The sequence below is a fragment of the Jaculus jaculus genome, unplaced genomic scaffold (genome assembly GCF_020740685.1).
Source record: "Jaculus jaculus isolate mJacJac1 unplaced genomic scaffold, mJacJac1.mat.Y.cur mat_scaffold_36_1_2353498_arrow_ctg1, whole genome shotgun sequence".
In the NCBI taxonomy this organism is placed as follows: domain Eukaryota; kingdom Metazoa; phylum Chordata; class Mammalia; order Rodentia; family Dipodidae; genus Jaculus; species Jaculus jaculus.
This window is the reverse complement of record NW_025423492.1, coordinates 2,261,361-2,282,707: the sequence shown is the minus strand read 5'-3', so window position 1 is coordinate 2,282,707 and position 21,347 is coordinate 2,261,361. Positions and strand designations below refer to the sequence as shown.

At 36.3% G+C, this 21,347-nt stretch overlaps 1 protein-coding gene across 1 annotated transcript; it reads right to left on the bottom strand.

Annotated features, from left to right (window-relative positions):
- Window positions 1–1,698: 1,698 nt before the first annotated feature.
- LOC123457327 (vomeronasal type-2 receptor 116-like) lies at window positions 1,699–20,956 on the bottom strand. Its single transcript, XM_045141311.1, is given in 6 exon segments — window positions 1,699–2,059; window positions 2,061–2,586; window positions 8,231–8,354; window positions 8,849–9,076; window positions 10,316–11,119; window positions 20,951–20,956. Coding segments are annotated over 6 exon segments (2,049 nt in total).
- Between the last annotated feature and the right edge of the window lie 391 nt (window positions 20,957–21,347).

The following is a 21,347-nucleotide window of genomic DNA, read 5'->3' as shown; positions in this document are numbered from 1 at the left end:
TAATCCTTTGTATAGACTGACTGATCCATCAATGAGGCAAAAACCTATGTACTGGAGAATACTTTCATATTACACAAATATATTTTCCTTCATTTTGTTAAACATAGAATTGAAAATTGTGGATCCTTGTCTTTGCATAGCTCATAAACTAACATTGGTTTATATGGGTTTTTAAAAATTAACTGTTGATTTTACATACTTATGCAAATGTGAGTAATTAGTTTATTCATGTCTAAATGAAAACAATTCTTGAAATTATCATATCTATAATTTTTAAAAATGTAAGATTAACAGTTACATATAGCCCATATTGTGCTGTATTATATTTGTATAAATTTATATTTTAGAATAGTCAATGTTTTCACATTTATTTTCACAACAGACAAATGTTTGAATCATTTGTGTAATTTTTTTACAAGAATGGGATAGAACACACACTAAAGACAATCAAAAATAAAACTGCTGATGAGCTATTCCCTTGGCCACTATGATTTAAACTTCTCTACATATTACATTCAGAATTCCATGGTCCAGATAGACGTTCGGGCTTGATATAAGTTCAGGTTTCATGAACACAAAGGCTGATATATTCATTCAGGAAAGACAAGGAATATTCAGCAAAACCATGATAGGGTTGTACCAGGAAGCACATATTGGATTATTCCTATGCCTAACTGTCTTTCTATTGACCATGAACAACATTTTCTCTGTCACCCAAAGTTTTCTGACATTCTTTTGTATATTCCCTACCACAGAATATCAAATGGTTAGTGATTTAAACCATAACTATTCTGCTTCAAATTTCCAGGGGCTGAACTATCTGTTCCCATGCATGGATAAACCTTCATGTATACTGAAAACATCTTTAGGTAAGGCCTCTGCTACTTTCAAAGGGAGCTATTCTTTTACCTCCTAATCATACCCTCACTGTATCTCTGAATATTCTTTGAACACTCAAATACAACCTTTTAAGACATTCTCAAAGACATTTGCTCTATCCAGCAAACTCTAGTAGGTTTCTTTGAAACAATCTGAAGAAGGTATCAGATACATTTCAGGTTATCCAGAGTAATGGGAGCAAAATATACAGTACATTAGCAATGCTTTGTTCTAAGTGTCTTTATTTACTAATTGGAGAGAGATGTGAGAAAATGATTATTCTTGCTACTGCAAACCATCTACAGAGGCATATGACAGTGTGTGAAATTGGCTTCTGGTAGGAGCTGGAAAATGGAACCTGGCCTGACAGCTGTGCATGTAAGCTGATACACAATGTTAGAATGTAAGAGCCAAAGGAAGGTTAGGACTCCTTACAACGTGCTCCTTCCAGACATAAAATGGCCTGGGTATCTATGACCTCATAGTGCCTGACACTACCTACACAAGACCGTCGTAAGAGGAGGAAAAGATCATGACATCAAAATAAAACGGACACTGATTGCGATGGAGAGGGGATGTGATGGAGAATGGAATTTCAAAGGGAAAAGTGTGTGGGGGGAGCATAGAGGGTATTACCATGGGATACTTTTTATAATCATAGAAAATGTTAATAAAAATTGAGAAAAAAAACAATGTTAGAGATCAACTAAAACTTATACACATTAACAAATATCTTACCCTCTTTTTAATATTTAGTGCTTACAATAGTGCAAGGGTTTCTACAGGATATAATTTAAATTAAGACATACGAGGTAAAATTTAAAAATCAGTTGGTTGTACAATATGTTTTTTCACCCTCTTTAGAGTATTTTTCCTGGGTCTTATCAAAATGATGTAACACTTGGGGAAAAAGATGCAACTTATCAATCCTGTACTGGAGGCCAAGATAGAGAAGACTTCCACTATCACCATGGATATCCCCTTGGTGCTGTGATAGACCGGAAGGAAAGTGACCCACACACTGCAGAACACCAGCATGCTGAAGGTCAGAAATTTGGCTTCATTGAATGCATCAGGCAGGTTTCTGGCCAGGAAAGCCACAGTAAAGCTCCCTATAGCCAGAGATCCCAGGTAGCCCAGGACACAGTAGAAGGCAGTGTCTGAGCCTTTAATGAGTTTCATCAGTGTCAACAAAGGGAGGGGATGTTCCCATCCAGATGCCACGGAGAACAAGTTGGATCAAGGTACAGATGGGAATGATAAAGTTAGGTGCTCCTGATACCAGCAGTCCTCTCAACTTTTGTCCTGGAGCAGTGGCCCTGAAGGCCAGAACCACAGTGATTGTTTTGGCCAAAACAGTTGACACAGCCACAGTGAACAGAAGTGCAAATGTGATCTGCTGCAGGACACACTTGGCTGTGGTGGGGTGTCCAATGAAGAGTAATGGGCAGAGGAAACAGAACTTGAGGGAAATGAGCAGGATGTAGCTGTTTGTTCGATTATTGGCCTTCACAATTGGTGTGTTTTTGTGTTTCACAAAAACCCCAAGTACAACAGCAGTGAGTGTAGAGAAGCAAAGCGCTATACAAGCCAGAGCTATACCCAAGGCATCTTCATAAGCCAGAAACTTCATAGTTTTTTGGAGACAGTGATTTTTCTCTATGTTGCCATACTGATTGATTGGGCACTTCACACATTGATCCATATCTGGCAGACAATGCAAAGTATCATCAGATTAGTTGCAGTATTTCCTTCTTTGTCACAACATAATGGTATTCTATGCTCCTTGCTGGAGACAGCAAGCATGCCATTTCAGGATCACCAGGAATTGAGTGCTGAAGAGCTGCATTTTACTGTTCCAGCCCAGCTATCTCTTCCTTGAAGTCCAATATGGCCCCTCTATAGAAAAATCTTTTGAGAATTATTTAAGGTATGTAAATGTGACCGATCTTATTTTAAGGGTTGATTGGCTACAACATCACTTTTTATAATTCTCCCTAAATAACTATAAGGGGGTGTTATTTGAATCTTTTGGGGGGCTACATTCAAACTATAAGCAGCTAGGGTAGAAATCATTTCTTGTAATAAATTTTGTAGGATTCCCCTGTCTCTATCTGCTATTAAATGTCATCAATATAGTGAATGATCCTAGAAGATTTGTAACTTTTTCTAATGGCTTCCAAGGCCATATTCACAAATTTCTAACATAGGGTAGATGAGTATTTCATCCCCTGAGGTAGTACTTTCCAGTGATATCTCAAATAGGGTCTTTGTAAGTTTACTGAGGGAACATTAATGCAAAACACTTATAATCTTGAGGGCACAGGGGGATGGTAAAAAAGCAGTCTTGCAAATCAATTACAACAAGTCTAAAATCTATAGGTATAGCAACTGGACTAGGGAGGCCTGCTGGTAAAGCTCCCATTGTCTCCATGGTGGCATTTATTTTTCTTAGGTCCTACAATAATCTCCAGTTTCCTGATTTATTTTTTATAACAACAGTAGTTGTATTCCATGGGTTTGTGGATCCTCAAACACATCTTCACCCTCAGCAAAAATCACAGGGAAACAAGGAAACAACTTATCCCCCTTCATGGCAGCTTCTCGGACTGTAGCCCTTAAACATGAAGTTCTCCCTAGGTTTGGAGCTTTCCTTTTATCCTGGCTTTGGGGGGCTTATTAGTAGAGCTCTTAGGTGGAGGCCAGTCAGGATTATGATATTTAGCAGCCTCATCCTCTAGTTCAACTTCTTCTTCACAATCCAATGATTCATCATCTGAGATATCTATGTCTGATGCCTGGGCAAGCTGCACCTCGTGTTTGTTTTGAGAGGCAGTTCTAACTTTGGGTAGCAAGGTTAGAACCTCAGCATCCAACAACTTTAGAGTTTCATAGTTATTGAATTTTGTACTTTTTCCTGACTTTATGAATGTTGAATCAGGCAAATCCACAGCCAAATCAATTCTTAAAGCCTGCTTGATCCTAACCCATAGACTGACAGCATTCTCAGAAACCTCATCACCATCATTAACCAAGAGCAAGTTCTTGAGTTCCTGTCCTACTTTCTGCCACTTGTCCAGGTCTAATTACTCCCCTTCTGGCAACCAGGGACTTACTTTTTGTATAAATTGAATAAGTTGGAAGCGATTCTTTTTCTTCAATTTGATTCCTTTATTCCTCAGCATCTTCCTCAGTATCTTAATGTACATCTGTCTTTCCTTAGATTCTGCCTGACCCATTTTTCTTTGGTTACTCACTCCTCTTTTTCCCAGCCTTACTCGTAGACCAATGGGACTGAAGTTCCCTGGGTGAGAACTGTCCCTAACCGAGCTTTGGCTTACCTCGATTCAGGTCCCTGTTGGGCACCACTTGCCAGGGTCCAGACCTGGCTTGAAGGAGGGTCCCCAAAGGGAGGTGTGAAAGGGCATGGCACAGTAACGACTGGAATTCAAGTTCTGGTGCAAGCTGACAGGCTAATTCTGCAGGCAGCTGTGTTTTTCCATCTCTCTCTCTCTCTCTCTCTCCCTGCTTTTCTGTTTCTATTTTTTTTTCTTTTCCTCTTTTTCTATTTTTTCTTTTTATCTTTTTTTTTTTGTCTTTTTCTATGTTCTCTGTTTTTCCATGCTTCTCTGCTTCTATCCTTCTAATGCTTCTGTGCTGCCACAGCTCTTAGCCAGTCTTTTACTTTCTGATCACATCATAAAAGAACAAACTTCGAGAAAGGTACAGTTTCACAGAATTCATAAAAACCTTTTATTATTCCTTTACATCCAACAGTCCCATAATTGTTCCCCTCAAGTAAAGTCTTCAGGTCCCTATAATGATTAACAGTTTTCACACTTTCCCCTGTATGTGTGATCAAGCACTTGTGATTTCCTGAACTTCAACTTTCAATTACTCTACTGAATGTGAGAGGCAAAACAATAGATCCATTTATCCCTAAGTCATTTATTTTGAATTTTCCTTTTCATGTCTCTCTAATCCTTAGACTTTGGACCCCCAATTGAACTCTTTCTGACTTCAGTTGTTTTTCCCGTAAGGATTCTTGGTAAAGAGTCATAGTTTGCTGCAATTGCCACCATTCAGAAAAAGTAGTCATAGAACAATTTTTACATTGTTCCAGGAGGCTCATTGTTTCCTCTTAAGTGTACTGTACTCCATGCCTGAATTTAATTAAGGCCTTTAAGTAAAACAATTATCTTTAAACCATTTTCTTGTTTTTCCAATTCTATGCCAGAGCCTCTTTCAGACACATTAACTGGCACTTCCCTAACACCAATTTTTACTGGAAAAGTAAACTTAGAGAGTGGGACACCAAGTGAAAGACAGAGAAAGACAAATATTATACAGAAAACCACAGCTAACTGTAGTGTAGGGAGGCAAAGATTTTTTATATAGGGGTCACATTGGACTTCAAGGAAGAGACAGCTAGGCTGGAACTGTGTCATGCAGCTCCTCAGTACTCTATTCCTCATGATCCTGAAATGGCATGCTTGCCATCTCTGGCAGTTCCTATTGACGATTAAGGTAGTTCTCTCTATAGCCATAATAGCAATTAATTAAGACCATCATATTAGGTAAGATAAACAAAGCTTTTTTAAAAAATATACTTTATTTATTTGCTCATAGACAGAGGGAGACAGAGAAATCCAGAGAGAATGGATGTGCATGAACCTCTAGCCACTGAAAACAAGCACCAGATACATGTACCACTTTGTACATCTGTCTTTTTCTGTGTAATGGGGAATTAAACTGAGGTGGTTAGGTTTTGCATGTCTGTGCCCTAACTGGGGAGCCATTTCTTCAGACTAACAAAGCTGTATTTTATTCACTTAACTTACCTTATATCTTCTCTTGATCCTTTGTTTTTTTTTAAAGAATAAAATAATTTTGTTGTAGTGTACTAGAATTATATAATGACATTTCTTACATGAGTTATTTCTTATGATTTCTACTACAGGAAAGATGGCTTATCAATTAAGATGCTTGCCTGCATTGCCTAAGGACCCATGCTTGATTCACCATATTTCTCATAAGTTAGACACACATGGCAATGCATGAGTAAGTTGCAAATGTCCACAAGGTGGCACACATACCTGGAATCCAACTGCGGTGGCAAGGGACCATTGCACACCATTTATCTCTCTCACACACACACTCATGCTGTCTTTAATTAAGAAAGCTAGTCTGTTTTCTTGTCTCAAAAAAAACATTAGCTCAGAGTTCTGTACACAGTGCACTGTAAGATCAGAGAGGTACATGATTCTATGTCTATTTTAACACCTTTGTTAGACAACATCCCTAAATTTAGACAATAAAATATGATTTTTTCCCACATATTACAGTTCTAAGTCTTATGAAGACTATCTGTATCAGGTGATGTCTTATGGCTTTGTACCCAGATGTCAGTAGGTACATATAATTGTTCCAAAACATATTTTAAGAAATATGAATGAAATTGAATAACCCTAGATATAATTAACTCTAATATCATTATTGCTTAAACCTATCTCCTTGGAATAGATATACATATACTAATTTTGAGATGACATACCATTTATCTCTTTCTCCAAATTCTAACTCAATAAACCTTGGTCTATGCTTTAGCACACTTTGGTCAGGATGTTTGTCAAGAAAAGATTATGAAAAAGATAATTTGCAACTTTGAAAAGAATGAACATGATACACAATAAGAAACTGGGGAGAAATTCTTGCCACCTATAAGTTGTATTTTCTATCATGGTGTTTTACAGTTTTGATTGTAATTGCATTGGTTCATAAAAGGGGACTTCAAAGAAATATATGGTATCTCTTACTGAGTATTTCCATAAAGGAATATTTTTTCCAATAATTCTAATCTTACTTCTTTTAACCATGTATTGTAATTTTTATGTGCATATACTTTATGAGTCATATATTATAAGGCCATACATTTAACTTTATTTGGGAAATATAACATGTTGAACATGTACAAATTTAAAAAAAAAAAAACTTCAATTTTAATGCTGGACTTATCAAACACCACTAAAGTTTGTATTTAACTAGTTAATTTGGATTGCATGCTGAACTTTACTTGAATGAACACTTTTTATATATTTCTAATTATATTATTTTATTCATTTTGTGACATTAACCAGTCATACCCAAAATTTATGTCAATCTCATTCCTTTTTCTATATCCTGTATCAATACTCCTGTGTATCCACTTTGACTTCTGGTACACTGAAAAAATGCCCTGGATATTAGAGAATGCTCCAGACACTAATAGATGAAAATACTGCGGAATTAGTATTTATATCATATTTAAATTCCTTTGATCATATTTATCATAGCCTTTAGCTTCTACTTTAACATGCCACTCCCATTGTCTTGTGTTCTCAACTGTAAAATAGAGGGCAACATAAAATAGTACCTATTCTTCTATTCTGTGCTCAACCTAGTGGGCTTGACATCTGAGATATATTTTTTATTATTATTTTGAACCTCAGAATATTTACCATTATCTCCTTCAATGCTTCAAATTACATCTGAAACAATGCTGATGATATTTTAATTGGAATATTTATGTTTCCTGATAAGGATTTAAATAGCTGTGGTATGCTATTGTCTAAAGTCTTAAAATCAACTGCTTTCTGAATTATTTCATAGACTCTCAGGAGATATTATGCTTACATTGAAAGAGTTTGCAAAATTACATATCTCTAAAGCCAAAAAAGGGTGGAGTGATGGCATACTGTTTAAAGTACATTCTTGAAAAGACTAAGGACCCATGTTTGACTCTACAGGTTTCATGTAAACCAGATCTACATGGTGGCACATGCATCTGGAGTTCATTTGAAGTGGGTGGAGGCTCTGGCACTCACATTCTGACTTTATTTTTCCTTCTCTCTCTAATAAATCAATCAATCAATAACTGAATAAACTAAATATAAATATTTAAAACCAAAAATGACATGTCTGTGCATTTATTATCAGCAACCTCTTGCATTCTGGGAAGATAAAGTTGAGGAATATACCTTCTTATTACCTTCATTTGATGTAGATTCACAGAAGATTATATGTATATATGACATTCCTTGAAGAAATTTTCTATCCATTAACTATTTGATCACAGAGTATTTTTAATTGTGAGATAACTAGTATGTACTATGGATCTAAGTACTTAAAATGTGGTTCATGAAGGGAGTGTTATGTTAATGTCATGAGTATTTATCATTTAAACCAAGTGGTTACTTTAAGCAATGAAGAAATATTATCTGTTTCTTCAGGTTCTCTTAAGGCCCTTAGAAGTTCCCACTATAGGTGGAGAAAAGATCAAACTGGAGAAAAACTCTCTATACCATCAACTTACCCGTTTTGTTAGAAATCTCATTTTCTGGGCAGGGGAAGCAATCAAAGCAACAGGCTGCCTTTCCCTCATGTCAGAACTTCCTGAAACCAAGCCTGCAAGTCTCACTGCACACAGAAGAGGGAATCTGAGGAAAACCAGAAGTGTAGTTGCAAAAGTTAGCAATGTTATATAGTCCATTCAAAACTATATGTTAAAACAATCACCCTTATTAAACTCTTTTTCCACATATACAATAAAATTGAGGTGTCACACTCCATGTCTGTCAAGATTTTTTTTTTTTTTTTTTGAGCTAGAGTCTCACAGGAGCCCAGGCAGACCTGGAATTCACTATATAGTCTCAGGCTGACCTTGAACTCACAGTGATCCTCCTACATCTGCCTCCCAAGTGGTGGGACTAAAGGCGTGCACCACTACACCCAGCCTGCCTGTCAAGATTTAGATGAAATCTTTTGTCATTTCCAAATATTTTTCAAAAGATAGAAAGAAAATCTAAAGCACTGGTAAATGAATCTTAAACAACATGTTATTATACTTGGCCAAATTGTGAGGGCACACATGACCCCACATGATTTTATCTATTTATGCCTTGAGTAAAGTATTACAGTTAGATAAACATACCTGTCTACTCCCTGTGGCCCACTCTATGGCCTCATCAGACAAATACAATTGTTGACCGAAGGAACCGTATGAAGAAAACTATCCTATTTTCACCTTTATTCCAAGACCTTGTGGAAAATTTGAAATGTGGGAAATATCATAGTCTGCATCACATTTTCTTTTCTCATTAATAGTTACTAGGTCTCCAATGGGGTTAATAAATTGCATATTCTTCATACTGTGGTAAAACTAAAAGAAATATATCATTTCTAATTAAGTACATACACAAATGGACATAATATGTGATATGAGTAATACTTTTGTTTCTTACAACCTTTTGCTGAAAATGAAACTTTACTGCATATACCCAATAATGTGAAATAAATGAATTTCCACAGATAAATTAAACATTACTATATTTTTAAAAGATTATTTGTGAAGAATCTGCTAAAACCGATCATGAAATATTAGGTAAGGCTATTGAGATAAACCTTAAAACTCTATATTTATAGTAATCAAAAAAGATTAAATAAAGCATTAAGGTCCTCAGTTATAGCACTGATACAGAATTACAATAGCAATTTATGTGACTTCTCAACCACATTGATCAGAATACTTTAGCATGGGAAAAGTAAGCTCACATCTAGATTTCAAGCACTTCATGATTTAAAAAACAAAACAAAAAACAACAACAACAAAAAAAACAAAAACAAAAACTGGAAGCCAGACATGGTGGCACATACCTTTAATCCCAGCACTCAGGAGGCAGAGGTAGGAGGATCGCATGAGTTTGAAGCCACCCTGAGGCTCCATAGTGAATTCCAGGTCAGCCTGGGTTAAAGTGAGACCCTACCTCGGAAAACCAATGTAAATAAATAAACTGGGATCACTTATCAAATACTAAAACCAGTTGGGCATGGTATCAGGCTCAGAAAATATGTCACATAAAATATGGATCACTCAAAAATGATGTCATCAATTTCAGTATCTTTTTCATGTATGAACACAGTGATGATTTGTCATGGTTGCCTGCTTGACTGGAGTTAGAATTACCATAGACACAACTCTGTGGACATTTCACTAAGAAATTTTAGTTTGGTAACTAAATGTGGAAAGCTCACACTGAATGCAGGTGGCACTATTTCATGGGAAAAGGGTTTATAATCAGGGAGAGCTAGAGGACCTATAAATTCATCACCCTTGCTTACAGATTGCAGATGCTATGGACAGTGTGTGTCATGCCCCTGCTTCCATGGTGTCACCATTCTGAAGGACTATAGTCTTGAACTGTGAAGTAGAATGAAACCATTCTCAACTAAGTTGTTTTGGTCAAGTATTTACCCTGAAAAATGTTACTAATAAACTGTATATATTTACTTCCTAGGAAATGAAACAGTGGAGAAACACCCAAAATCGAGAGTACTCCCAGCAAGAGGTTTAAAAAAGGTATGGAGCTACTTAGAAGGTATTACTGATGACACTACATACCTTTAAGCCGTCAGGTAGGCATAGACTTGTTATTGGGTGAACATCTACCTGTTCATAATATATTGCATGGTAAGCATATGCCCAGGCATACACAGCATTATATAGATTATAATTCTCGTCATTCATGGCTATGTGAAATCCTTGATTTACAAACCATTTTAATGAATTATTGAGTGCACATTTATTCTGTGTTCTACATTTAGATTCAATGTCCAAACAATTAAAGTACATCCATTCTGATCTCAGAACAGAAAAGTTTATTGGATATTGAGAAGTGTTTATTGACTGAATAAATTTGTTAATATTGGGAATCTCATGATAGTGATTAGAAAATGTGAAAGAACCATAGAATGAGTCAAGAGTGAAGTGTCTTCCTGTATTTGTGATGACATCCCACTGTGAGGTGGTGACACAGATCCTACGGATGCCTAAATATGCCCATCTTCTAAAGCTCACTTCCAGTGTAGAATTTGTTTCACCATAAATGACCACAACACTTGCCAGAGATGTCACAATTTGTTTATAATATTTCTTGGCCCTTGTATTGTATAAGTCCATGTTTAATGGAATTACATTCACAAAGGCTAAACAGAGATCATTTCCTTGCATCTTTTCTCTGAAGTCTGAGAGGAATTGAATACCTTGGTCATCATCGGAGATGACCAGCCCCATCCAGGTCCAGTTGAAATGAAGCATTAAGGAGACTATGGCAAAGGGCAGCCTTGTTTCCTTGGGTGCAATCTGATACAGATAAGGATACTGAATATGGTCACTCAGAACAGGATTAAATGGGCCAAAGTGAATCTAAAGGACACAAAACATAGAAATGAATGTGAGAAAGAACAATGGAAGAAAACTCAAACTAAGATCTGAATTGTGTTAATCACCATTTTGGAAGAATGTTTGGAAGGGTGATGGCTAACACCATTATTCGTTGTATTTCACTATCCATAAGACTCAGGAAAAGTACTGAACAGTTTAAGGGTTGTGGAAAATCCATTTGTATGTCTCCATAGTTCCTCCTATAAATTTTTCAAAGTTAAGTGCAGATACCCCACCAAGTAAAGGATGATGATCTCTATTAACTGTATGTGACAATACATGGATAAACCAGTGTCTACTGGAAATATCCCTAAGCACATGAGATTCGTATTTCTACTCTGTACATCACATAGTCTCACCTGTCCTGTATTAAGGATTAGTGAGAGAAATGTCCCAATTTTGCTACTTCTTTCCCATGATGGGCCTGTAAATAATAAGCTACATTCTTTTATTTCACAATGATAATTAGGGAGAACAATCCTTTTAGTTTTTGTGGAACGTAGGTGAGAGACAATAATCAATGAATCATCACACTTGGAAGGTTGGAATAAAAAATTAATAGACATGTTGGGTATAAGTTTGGGATTTCTGTTGATCTCTTCAGTGACAAAAATCATTGTCAGAATATATTGATACTTTTTGACTGGCACACTGAAATGAAACACAGTAATCATTATGGATGAGGCTTCAAACAGGATAATTTTCAAAACAATTTGAGTGGATATGTAATACATGTGATAAGTGATGCTTTCTCCTGAAATTCTCATGTAAACATGAACCTTTATGTGAGGATATGATCCAACATAGCATAGGAATCAACTGGGTATTTTTTAATTATTAAATGAAAGATAATTCATAAAGGTATTTATGTTATGTATATGTCATCTTTGGCTAATGAGAAACTGGTGAAAAGACTATATATATTCTATTGTTCGTACACGGACTTGGAAGTAGACTTACACCAGACAGAATATCTTGATGGTAGAATTCCCAATTTTAAGAAATGAAAAATAAATGCAGCAATGATTGAGTTTATGGTACTTTGGTGTGTATTTGTGGGTAATAGTCACCTTCATGTTTGGAAGGTCACATTTTGTGCATATATGTGTATGTGTGTGGGCATGTGTGTGTAAGAGGGCCTATGCTTGTTTCACTGTGTAACTCTATAAACCAGTGTGAGTTGTTCTTATACATTACAAGTAATTATTTGTCCTTGGTTTTAATTGTGAAACAGGTTCTGACTCTTGCCCTTTCTGACCTGGAATTCAACATGTAGTCTTAGGGAAGCCTGGAACTCATGGTGATACTCCTACCTTTGCCTCCTAAAGGCTGAGAATAAAGGTATGTATCACCATGCCTGATTTACATGCAATTATTCTGAGGACTTGGTGAACACCAATTTGGCTACAGAAGCAACCAATCTCTAGGGACTCAGATTTTCCAAACTCAGAACATGGGATGGTATGTGCACCAAGTTAAAATTTTATGTGAGGGCCATGGATTTGAACAAAGGCCCTCATGCTTACACAGAAATTCCTTTATAAATTCCTATGTTATGGTACTTTTGTTAAATACCATCTGGCAACGAGTCAAGCAATGCCCTGATTAATGCAGAATATACAGTCATTCCTATCTATTAACAGCAAAACGTGGCTTTTATAATGTATTTGAAGGTATTGGTATCTCTCCTGGTTGTAATGCGAACTCTATTTCACCAGGAATTGGAAGTGCGCATTCATTTTTGGAGTTCATTTGCTTCTTGTGTTAAGTACCTCCCCTTTGCTAGGACAACATAGCTGACAAAAATCAGGTTAAAGGAAGGCATTATTTGTTGCAGATTATCCTTCCAGGTCATACTAAAGAATACTCAAAATTGATAAGGATATTATTGGCAGGGAATGCATAGTATGTGAGAGTGGTCTCTTTCAGTCCAGCAAGGAGGCCCACAGAGCTATATTAATATTGCACATTGGCAGTCATATCTCTTCCTTTTTATACAGTAGAGGATCTCTGCCCTCCTATGGTGCTGCCCACAGTAAATTTGGATATTCCCACTTTAATTACCTAGTCAATATTATCTAACAGGAATTCTCTCCAGTGATAACCTAATCCATATAATTCCTCTCAGGTGATTGTAAATCTTCTCAAGTTGAATATAAAAAATAAAATATGACATTTAGAAAATCTTTTTCCATCTGTTACCTAAAAAATTATCTCTCTAATTGTAATGTGAATTATTTTAGGATGAAGAAATATTCCCTTTTCTGATAGAATCTTCTACTGTATGTCTTTTGATCAGAGAATTAAGACCACAAACATACAGAGTTCCTGCTGTTGTGTAAGTTTATTCTTATTACGTTTCAAATATTTGTTTCATTATGTTGTTTGAAACAAAGTTTTATTCCCCTCCTGTCCTTTTCTTTTCTCACACCCCTGTAAGCTCCACCCCGATACTTAGCTTTTCTGCCTTCATCCTACATGCTTCCTCTGGTTTGGTGCTATAACACTGCAGTTGTGCCGCTTGTGGTTAGTCAATAGTTAACTGTAGGTCATGTTACGAAGCCCTCCTTGTATTTAGAGTTTGTTGAAAAATCACCTATTTTGATAGCCTTGCCTTTATATGTTAGTGAGTGTTTCTGTCATGAGCTCTCTGTGCCCTTTCTTATTCTTTTATTTATATTTTTCACCTTAACATGACCTGGGTAGTTTTTCTGGGATTCCTGCCTGTCTGGTGGTTTCTATGCCTATTGTAACTGGACAGCATCTTTTCTCCTACTTCCAGGAAATTTTCTTCTACAATTACTTTCAATAAATTTGATACCTTTGGTCTAGGGTTTATTTTATTCTAAACACTTAATTTCTAAATATGACCCTCCCATAGTACTGAAAGTATCACTTGTTTCCTTCATACATCTGGATCTTATTAATTTTGACTCATCCTTTTATTCTTTTACCTGGTCTGTACTTCCTAATCTGCTGTCACTCATGTGATGCAGTCTATATGAGAGGAATTCCACAGTGCTTTTAATTTTACTTATTAGGTTTTCATTTCTATAATCATTTCAGTTAAAATTTTCATTGATGTGCTATCCATTTTTTGAATTCTATTATAATACCCTGTTTAGAAATAGCTCGATTATGATGTTTGTTTCTTTTGTCTTAGAATGCACTCTGTACATATGTATGTCCTCTGCTTTGTGTTGTCTTTGATTTCCTTTGGACATTTACTCCTGTGTTCTTGAATTCATTGTCTGTATATATTTCTTATTTGGTGCCACAACAACATATTTAGAAATGATTTAGGAGGCATTCTCTAATGTGTGTCTCCCCAGCAGGAGGTGGCATGGGCAGTACAAAGGGCAAAGAGATTGCCTCTACACTTGGACTCACATGTGGAATCCTAGAAGTATGTATCTAGGAAGATGCTCATGGATTTTGGAAGTTGCTCCAATATTCTCGATGGAACCCGGCAATAGACATTGTGGGTAGAAATAAGGGCATGGATAATGGTTAAGTGTGCCCAAACTGACATGGGTGCTTCTGTAGACCCGCAAATATGATCCTTGCCACAGGTGATATAGAAGGGGGTAAGTGATATAGTGACTTGGCAGCTATGCTGAGAGTCATGTGTGACATCCAAGTCCATGTAACAGTGGCAGGAGGATAACATTTGAGATCTGAGGATTTGGATACACTGGGGGGAGGATGAGTTGTGAAAACAGAAATCATTTTTGTCAATGGAAAACAATGATGCTTTTGGTAATCATGGGTATAATTCTTCTGACATTGTGCTTTACCTTTACATTCCATTTTTTCTGTTTCTATATATCATTACTGGACTTCTAGTTGACCAAGTAAGCTGAACAAACTCAGGATATAATGGTATTTCAGATGTTGATAATTTCATGTTCCCTTAAACATTGAATCTCTCTGCAAAAGAAATCTTTTAATTTCCTATATAATTCTCTCATTATTATGTCTTCTTTATTTATATTTACTGATATTTAATTACTTAATGTACTTAATGATTTCTAGCTCCTTAGAGGTGTTCTGTAGATGCATTTTGACTTCCCATTTAAAATAGTTCTTCATAATCATTTACCATATGTGGTCTTTTTATGAACAGTTAATATTTAATTAGTTCAATTGACCACACCAATGTAAACTAGAAGAAACATAGCATTCTCAACAAATATTTCTGGACATATTGAATAACTACCTATAGAAAAAATTAAACTACACCTATTTTTCTTCCCATAAAAAAAACAAACCTCCAAATGGAGGAAATGCTTCAAAATAAGATCCAGAATTCTAAAGTTACAGGATGAAACAAAAAAGGAACATTCTATAAAATAGGACTAGGGCCATACTTGCTGAAAAATACCACTGTAATTCAGGAACTTAAATAAATCCTTCAACCCTTGGCATCTAACCAAGATAAAATGTTTGTCTACAAACAACATACCCTAAACAGAGCCCACAAACTGCCTACAGATGGGGAGAAAATCTTTGCCAGTTATACCACTGACAGAGGCCTAACATTCAGAATCTAAAGGAACTCAAAAAACTAAACAATAGAAAAAAGAAACAATATACTCGAGTAATGGGGCAGAGAATTCAACAGAAAATTGTCAAAGAAAGAATTAAATAGCTAAACTCATCTCTGAAAATGTTCAACATTCTTAGCCATCAGGGAAATTGAGATTAAAACTTCTGTGAGATTCCACCACACTCCCAAAAGGATGGGAATCTTAAAAAAAAAAAAAAATGACAGTATATTTTGAGAACACTCAGGGAATGAGGGCCCCTAATTAACTACTGTTGGGAATACAAACTTGTCCAATAAATATAGAAATCAATAAGTAGACTCCAGAAAAGGATGAAAATACTGCTACCAACTAACCCTGCCATTCCTGTACTGAGGATCTACCCTAAATGCTGCACTCTTTACTCCAGAAACATTTGCTCAATAGTAGCTACTCAATTCACAATGGCTAAGAACTGCAATCAACCCAAATGCCTATCACTTGACAAATGAATAATGAAGATGTGGTACATACACACAATGGAATTCTACTCAGCCCCAAGGAAAAAAATGATATAATGAAATTGGTAGGAAACTTGTAGGATTTAGGCAGATCATACTAGTGAACTCATTCTATAGAAATACAAATGCTGCATGGTTTCCCTCACCCATAGTTACTAAACTGGAAAAGCTTCAATTGCTGTCATACCCAACAAGAACCTGAGGGTCAGATGAGAGGGATGAAATTGTTTGGGGAAGAAGAATGGGAATACACAGGGGAATGGAAATATAAACAAAATGAAATCCAAAAATATATTGGTGTTATAGAATAATTTCTCATCAGTAAGATACCAGGAGCATGGAGGGGTTGTCTGGTAAATATTAGGCAACAAGAGAATGGGAGGAAGCCTTAATCTAAAATTAATTACAACCCACATTGAGCGGTTCACTGAAGAGAATTATGAATATTCCCAAACAAGACAAGTTTCTGTCAAATTACTTGATTACCCACCTAAAGATAAAAGTGAGAACCTATTGCTGAAGATACCACATGCAACCAATGCAGAATATCACAGAACATTGAGAGATCAGGTTGAATCTGGAAGGAATTCAGCACCCAGATGGCTAATACAGACAGTGCAGAAAACATGGAATAAAATGCTGTTTGAAAGCAGCCAGCAATACTGTGAGGAATCAGGGGACTATGACAAAACCAAGCATTGATCCTAACCAGATATACACACCTGAGCAAGTGTCAGTCACCCTAGGTAAGTAAACAATGTCTATATAATTAGCTAATTGATGCACTCACTGGAAAAGAAACCATAGCTAGAACTAAAAGTCAATTCAGTATTCTATGGATACCAAGATAACAGACTCTGATGAGAACCATCCATTAGTCTTTGGCCAAAAGGCTACAGCTATCAAAATCTCTCAAAATTCATAATACTTGTACACTCTAACATAGTCTGATCTCACTCTACACTGGGGAATCTATTTTTATTTTCCAGAAAGCAAAGAGAACAAAGGACAACCAAAATATATCAACAGAACAAGAATCACCTACTGTACTTCAGCAGGAGAACCCCCCTAGCACAGAAGCTGGGGTCCAGATGAAAACACAGAAGAATGGGTGAGATGAGCAAGAATGCTGCCTCCATGAGGAACTTCTCAGCATGAGCTGGGGTAAGGGAGAGAGACACTGATAATACTCTGAATGCAGTAAAGCAAAAATCCAGAATGATGAGACTCACATACTAAGGTAGACATAAAATACAGTGAAGAAGACTCAGAATTTTGAGGAAGAATGTCTAGAAAGAATATACTATCTACAGGGTGGGCAGAAATATCTAGGAGTCTTGCATTCCCCTACAACGACAGAATTTTCCACTCACATCTCATTAAGCAAATTACATGCTGAATACCAGTAATCACATTTGGAGGGCCTTTAGTGAAATGGGGGCAGGGGTGAGGGGAATGATGGTGACAACAGTTGATATATCCATACCAAGTGTCCATTTAATAAAAAGAATATATAAGTAGAAGGGCAAAAAGGAAATTTCAGTTTTTAACATGTCTTCCTATTAAACTGTAACTGTTACCACTTGTAACACTGTCCCATTTAGGATCTCAGAAGGGATGTAAGTAATCACAACTTTGAGTGACATCTCCTATTCTACCAGGGGTAGAAATATTCTCTTGGCCTTTCTTTATTGTGTGTTTTACCACAATGTATTAACTAGAATATAGACAAAACACCTGACAGACTATATTTCAAAGTTTTACTGTTTTTATGTCCAACTAAATGCAGTAACATAGTGAAATAATGTATACTTGGCACCTTTCTTCTCCACATACCATATTACTAAAGGAAGGGAATATCATGAAATGTCATATACCTATTATCTAAGAGATTACCATCTATGAGAAAAGTCTGTCCAGGGTTAGAGAGACACAGAAAATAGTTCCCATTTCAGAGATTTTACAAGTTATGTGCTTATGGGTGAAAGATGAGCAGATACTCAAAGGGATACTTTGTCTCAGCCACTTAATAATGAACAAATTACAGTGAGGTTTATTTTCAGGAAAGGAGGATCTAATATGAAGCAAGGTATAAAGCACTGTGTTCTCCAAATTCTACCTTTCTACAGAAATCGAATACTGAAGAAAACCAGGCTGAAAGTCTAGCTCTGGATAAAACAGTCAGTCAAATAAAAAACTCCAGAAAACCTCACCAGCAGAATGGAAGGAGGGGAGAACAGAATATCTAAAGTAGAAAACCAGGAGGCAGAACTAATACAGTCCAACCAAGAGAAAGGCAAGCTAATAGGAAGATAAGAATGAGATTTTCAAGATATCTATGTAAAGATTGAATATAAGAATGCAGTATATTGTAGAATGAAAAGAATATCAATCCAGACTCTTAGTAGGCATTTTCAACAAAATCATAGCAATAAAATTTTCCCAAATTGGGAAAGAAATTCCAATGTAGATACAAGAAGGTTTTAGAACACCAAACAGACAAAATCTGCAAAGAACCTCTCCTCACAATGTTACAATTAAACTACTAAACACACAAACCAAAGAAAATATATTGAAAGTAGTTACAGAAAAAGTGCCACCTACAAAGGCAAGCCCATCAGAATAATAGCAAATTATTCAACACAAATTCTAAATGCCAGTAGGACTTGGAATGGTATATTCCAAGTTCTAAAAGATAAAAACTGTCAAACAAGATTACTTTATCCTGCAAAGCTATCTATTCAAATGGATGGAGAAACAAGGATATTACACAACAAAAGCAGAATAAATGAATTTATGACAACTAGACCAGCTCTACAGAAAATACTCAAAAGAATACTTCACAATGGAGAAAATGCAAAACACACACAGGAGGAAATATTAAGAAACAATCGATACTGAAATAAAAGTTTAAACAAGCAAGTAAAGGGGAAACCAGAAGCACTACAACACACAAAGAATGGAGAAAATCAATATGTACATATCCATAGCAACTGTTAATATGAATGGCCACAATTCACCAACCAAAAGACACAAGCTTGCAGACAGGCAGGATCCTGCCATTTGCTGCCTTCAGGAGACTCATCTCTCAATAAAAGACAGACACTGTCTTTGGGTGAAAGGTTGGAAAATGATATTTCAAACAAATGGGCCTAGGAAACAAGCAGGAGTTGCTATCCTAATATCTTGCAGAATAGACAAAATCAACATTAGTGAGGAAAGATAAAGAAGGTCACTTTTTACTGATTAAGAGAACACTCCAACAGGAGTGTCCTAAATATGTATGCACCTAACATGCAGACACCCAGTTTTATCAAACAAACACTATTAGATGTAAGGTCACAGATAACAACAAACACATTTGCAATGGGTAATTTTAATACCCCAATCTCATCAATTGACAGATCATCCCCACCAAAAATGAACAGAGAGACATCTGGATTAAATGATGTCATGGCACAAATAGACCTACCAGATATATACATAAAATTCCATCCAAACACTGCGTAATATATATTTTCCTCAGAGTGCATGGAACATTCTCTAAAATAGACCATATATTAGGACACAAAGCAAATCTTAACAACTACAGGAAAACTGAAGTAACCCCTTGTACTCTATCTGACCACAATGGGATTAAAGTGCAAATCAGCAACATGAAAATCTATACAATTCAGATGTATTTAACTATGGCAAATTTCTGCTCAGAATAATGTAAAATAAATTTTGATTCATCCGTAAGTGATATGCTTGGCAGGAAAAGTGCAAGGGATCCAAAAACTGTTAGTGTACCCATATAGAAGCTTCTTACACATTATTCATGACTTTCCAACAGAAAGTTAAGTAACAAAACTGACAATTACCGATAAAGCTGGCTCATTAAGTCATAGTTTATCATATGCTTCTTTGATGTGTAAATGTAAAACATACAATCCTTGCACATATCTCCATCACTTTCTGTGTTTTGTTTTATTCTCCAAAAGCAGCCTGTTTCTGTAAATCTGCAGAAGAGGAAAGAAAGCAATGGAGGAAATAAGACAAAAATGAAGATGGTCAGCTTCCCCATGTCTCAAAACTCACAGTCTGAGCTCTGATGTAATAGGCAGCATCAGGTAGGTACACATCACATATGCCTGTTTATGTGTGTGTATCCATCCTTACTACTATTACTGACTAGAGGAGATATTTATATCCCTAATTTCATTCTTTGTTGTCTTTGTTATCCTCCCTTGAGCAGTACAGAACACAGCCCTTGGGCTCTGCATCTGAGGTTTACATCAAGGTCATAAAAAGGAGTTGAAAAACATGTTGTGAGCATCATCTCTTGCCTCAGGTGCTCTAAATTCATGTATATCCAGGCATGAATGCCACTGGGATAATCTGAGCATACTTGTTTTCAAACTAATTTCAGAACGCCATTTGGATGAACAGCACCTGAAATCATGTAAGTAGATTTCATTGGAGTTTCCAAGTCAAGATGTGATGGGAAAAGGTCAGAAAGGTTTCCTGGTGTTCATAGCTCATGAAGACATGGGCAGCATTGTTTCTTCCATTGTCCAAACAGTGGAGAGATCCTCACATACCTCACTTCCATCAGCATCATAACATTTACTGTGTGGCCCATGCACTTCTCATAGAAGTTTGACACTTATAATGTCCCACAATGCCATGTTTCCCATTGTCTGAGTACACAACACAGAAAATAATCATGGGAAATCCAGGATTGCCAATCTCTCTCCCAATAACAATGCAGACATTAAGCTTACCTGCATCCTTGATCCTCAGTTTCCACAGAGTAATAAGCTGTGATGACTCAGATTCTCATCTTCAACATTGTTTTTCCTCATTACAGGAATCCACACAGAATTTATGTTTTATGTTTATACAATCCACTTCCACCACCTTAGTAAGGCATTATTTTGTTGTTGCTTTTACATTATGTGTTCCAATTGGACAGTAAATAAAAAAGTTAGAGGGGCTGGACACATGGCTTAGTGGTTAAGGTGCTTGTCTGCATAGTCAAAGAACCTCAGTTTGATTCGCCAGGACTCATGTGAGGCAAATGCACAAGGTGGCAGATGCAGGTGGAGTTCATTTTCAGTGGCTGACCCACAGGCCTGCCCATTCTTTCTCTTTCTCTCCCTCTCTTCCTCTATCTAATTC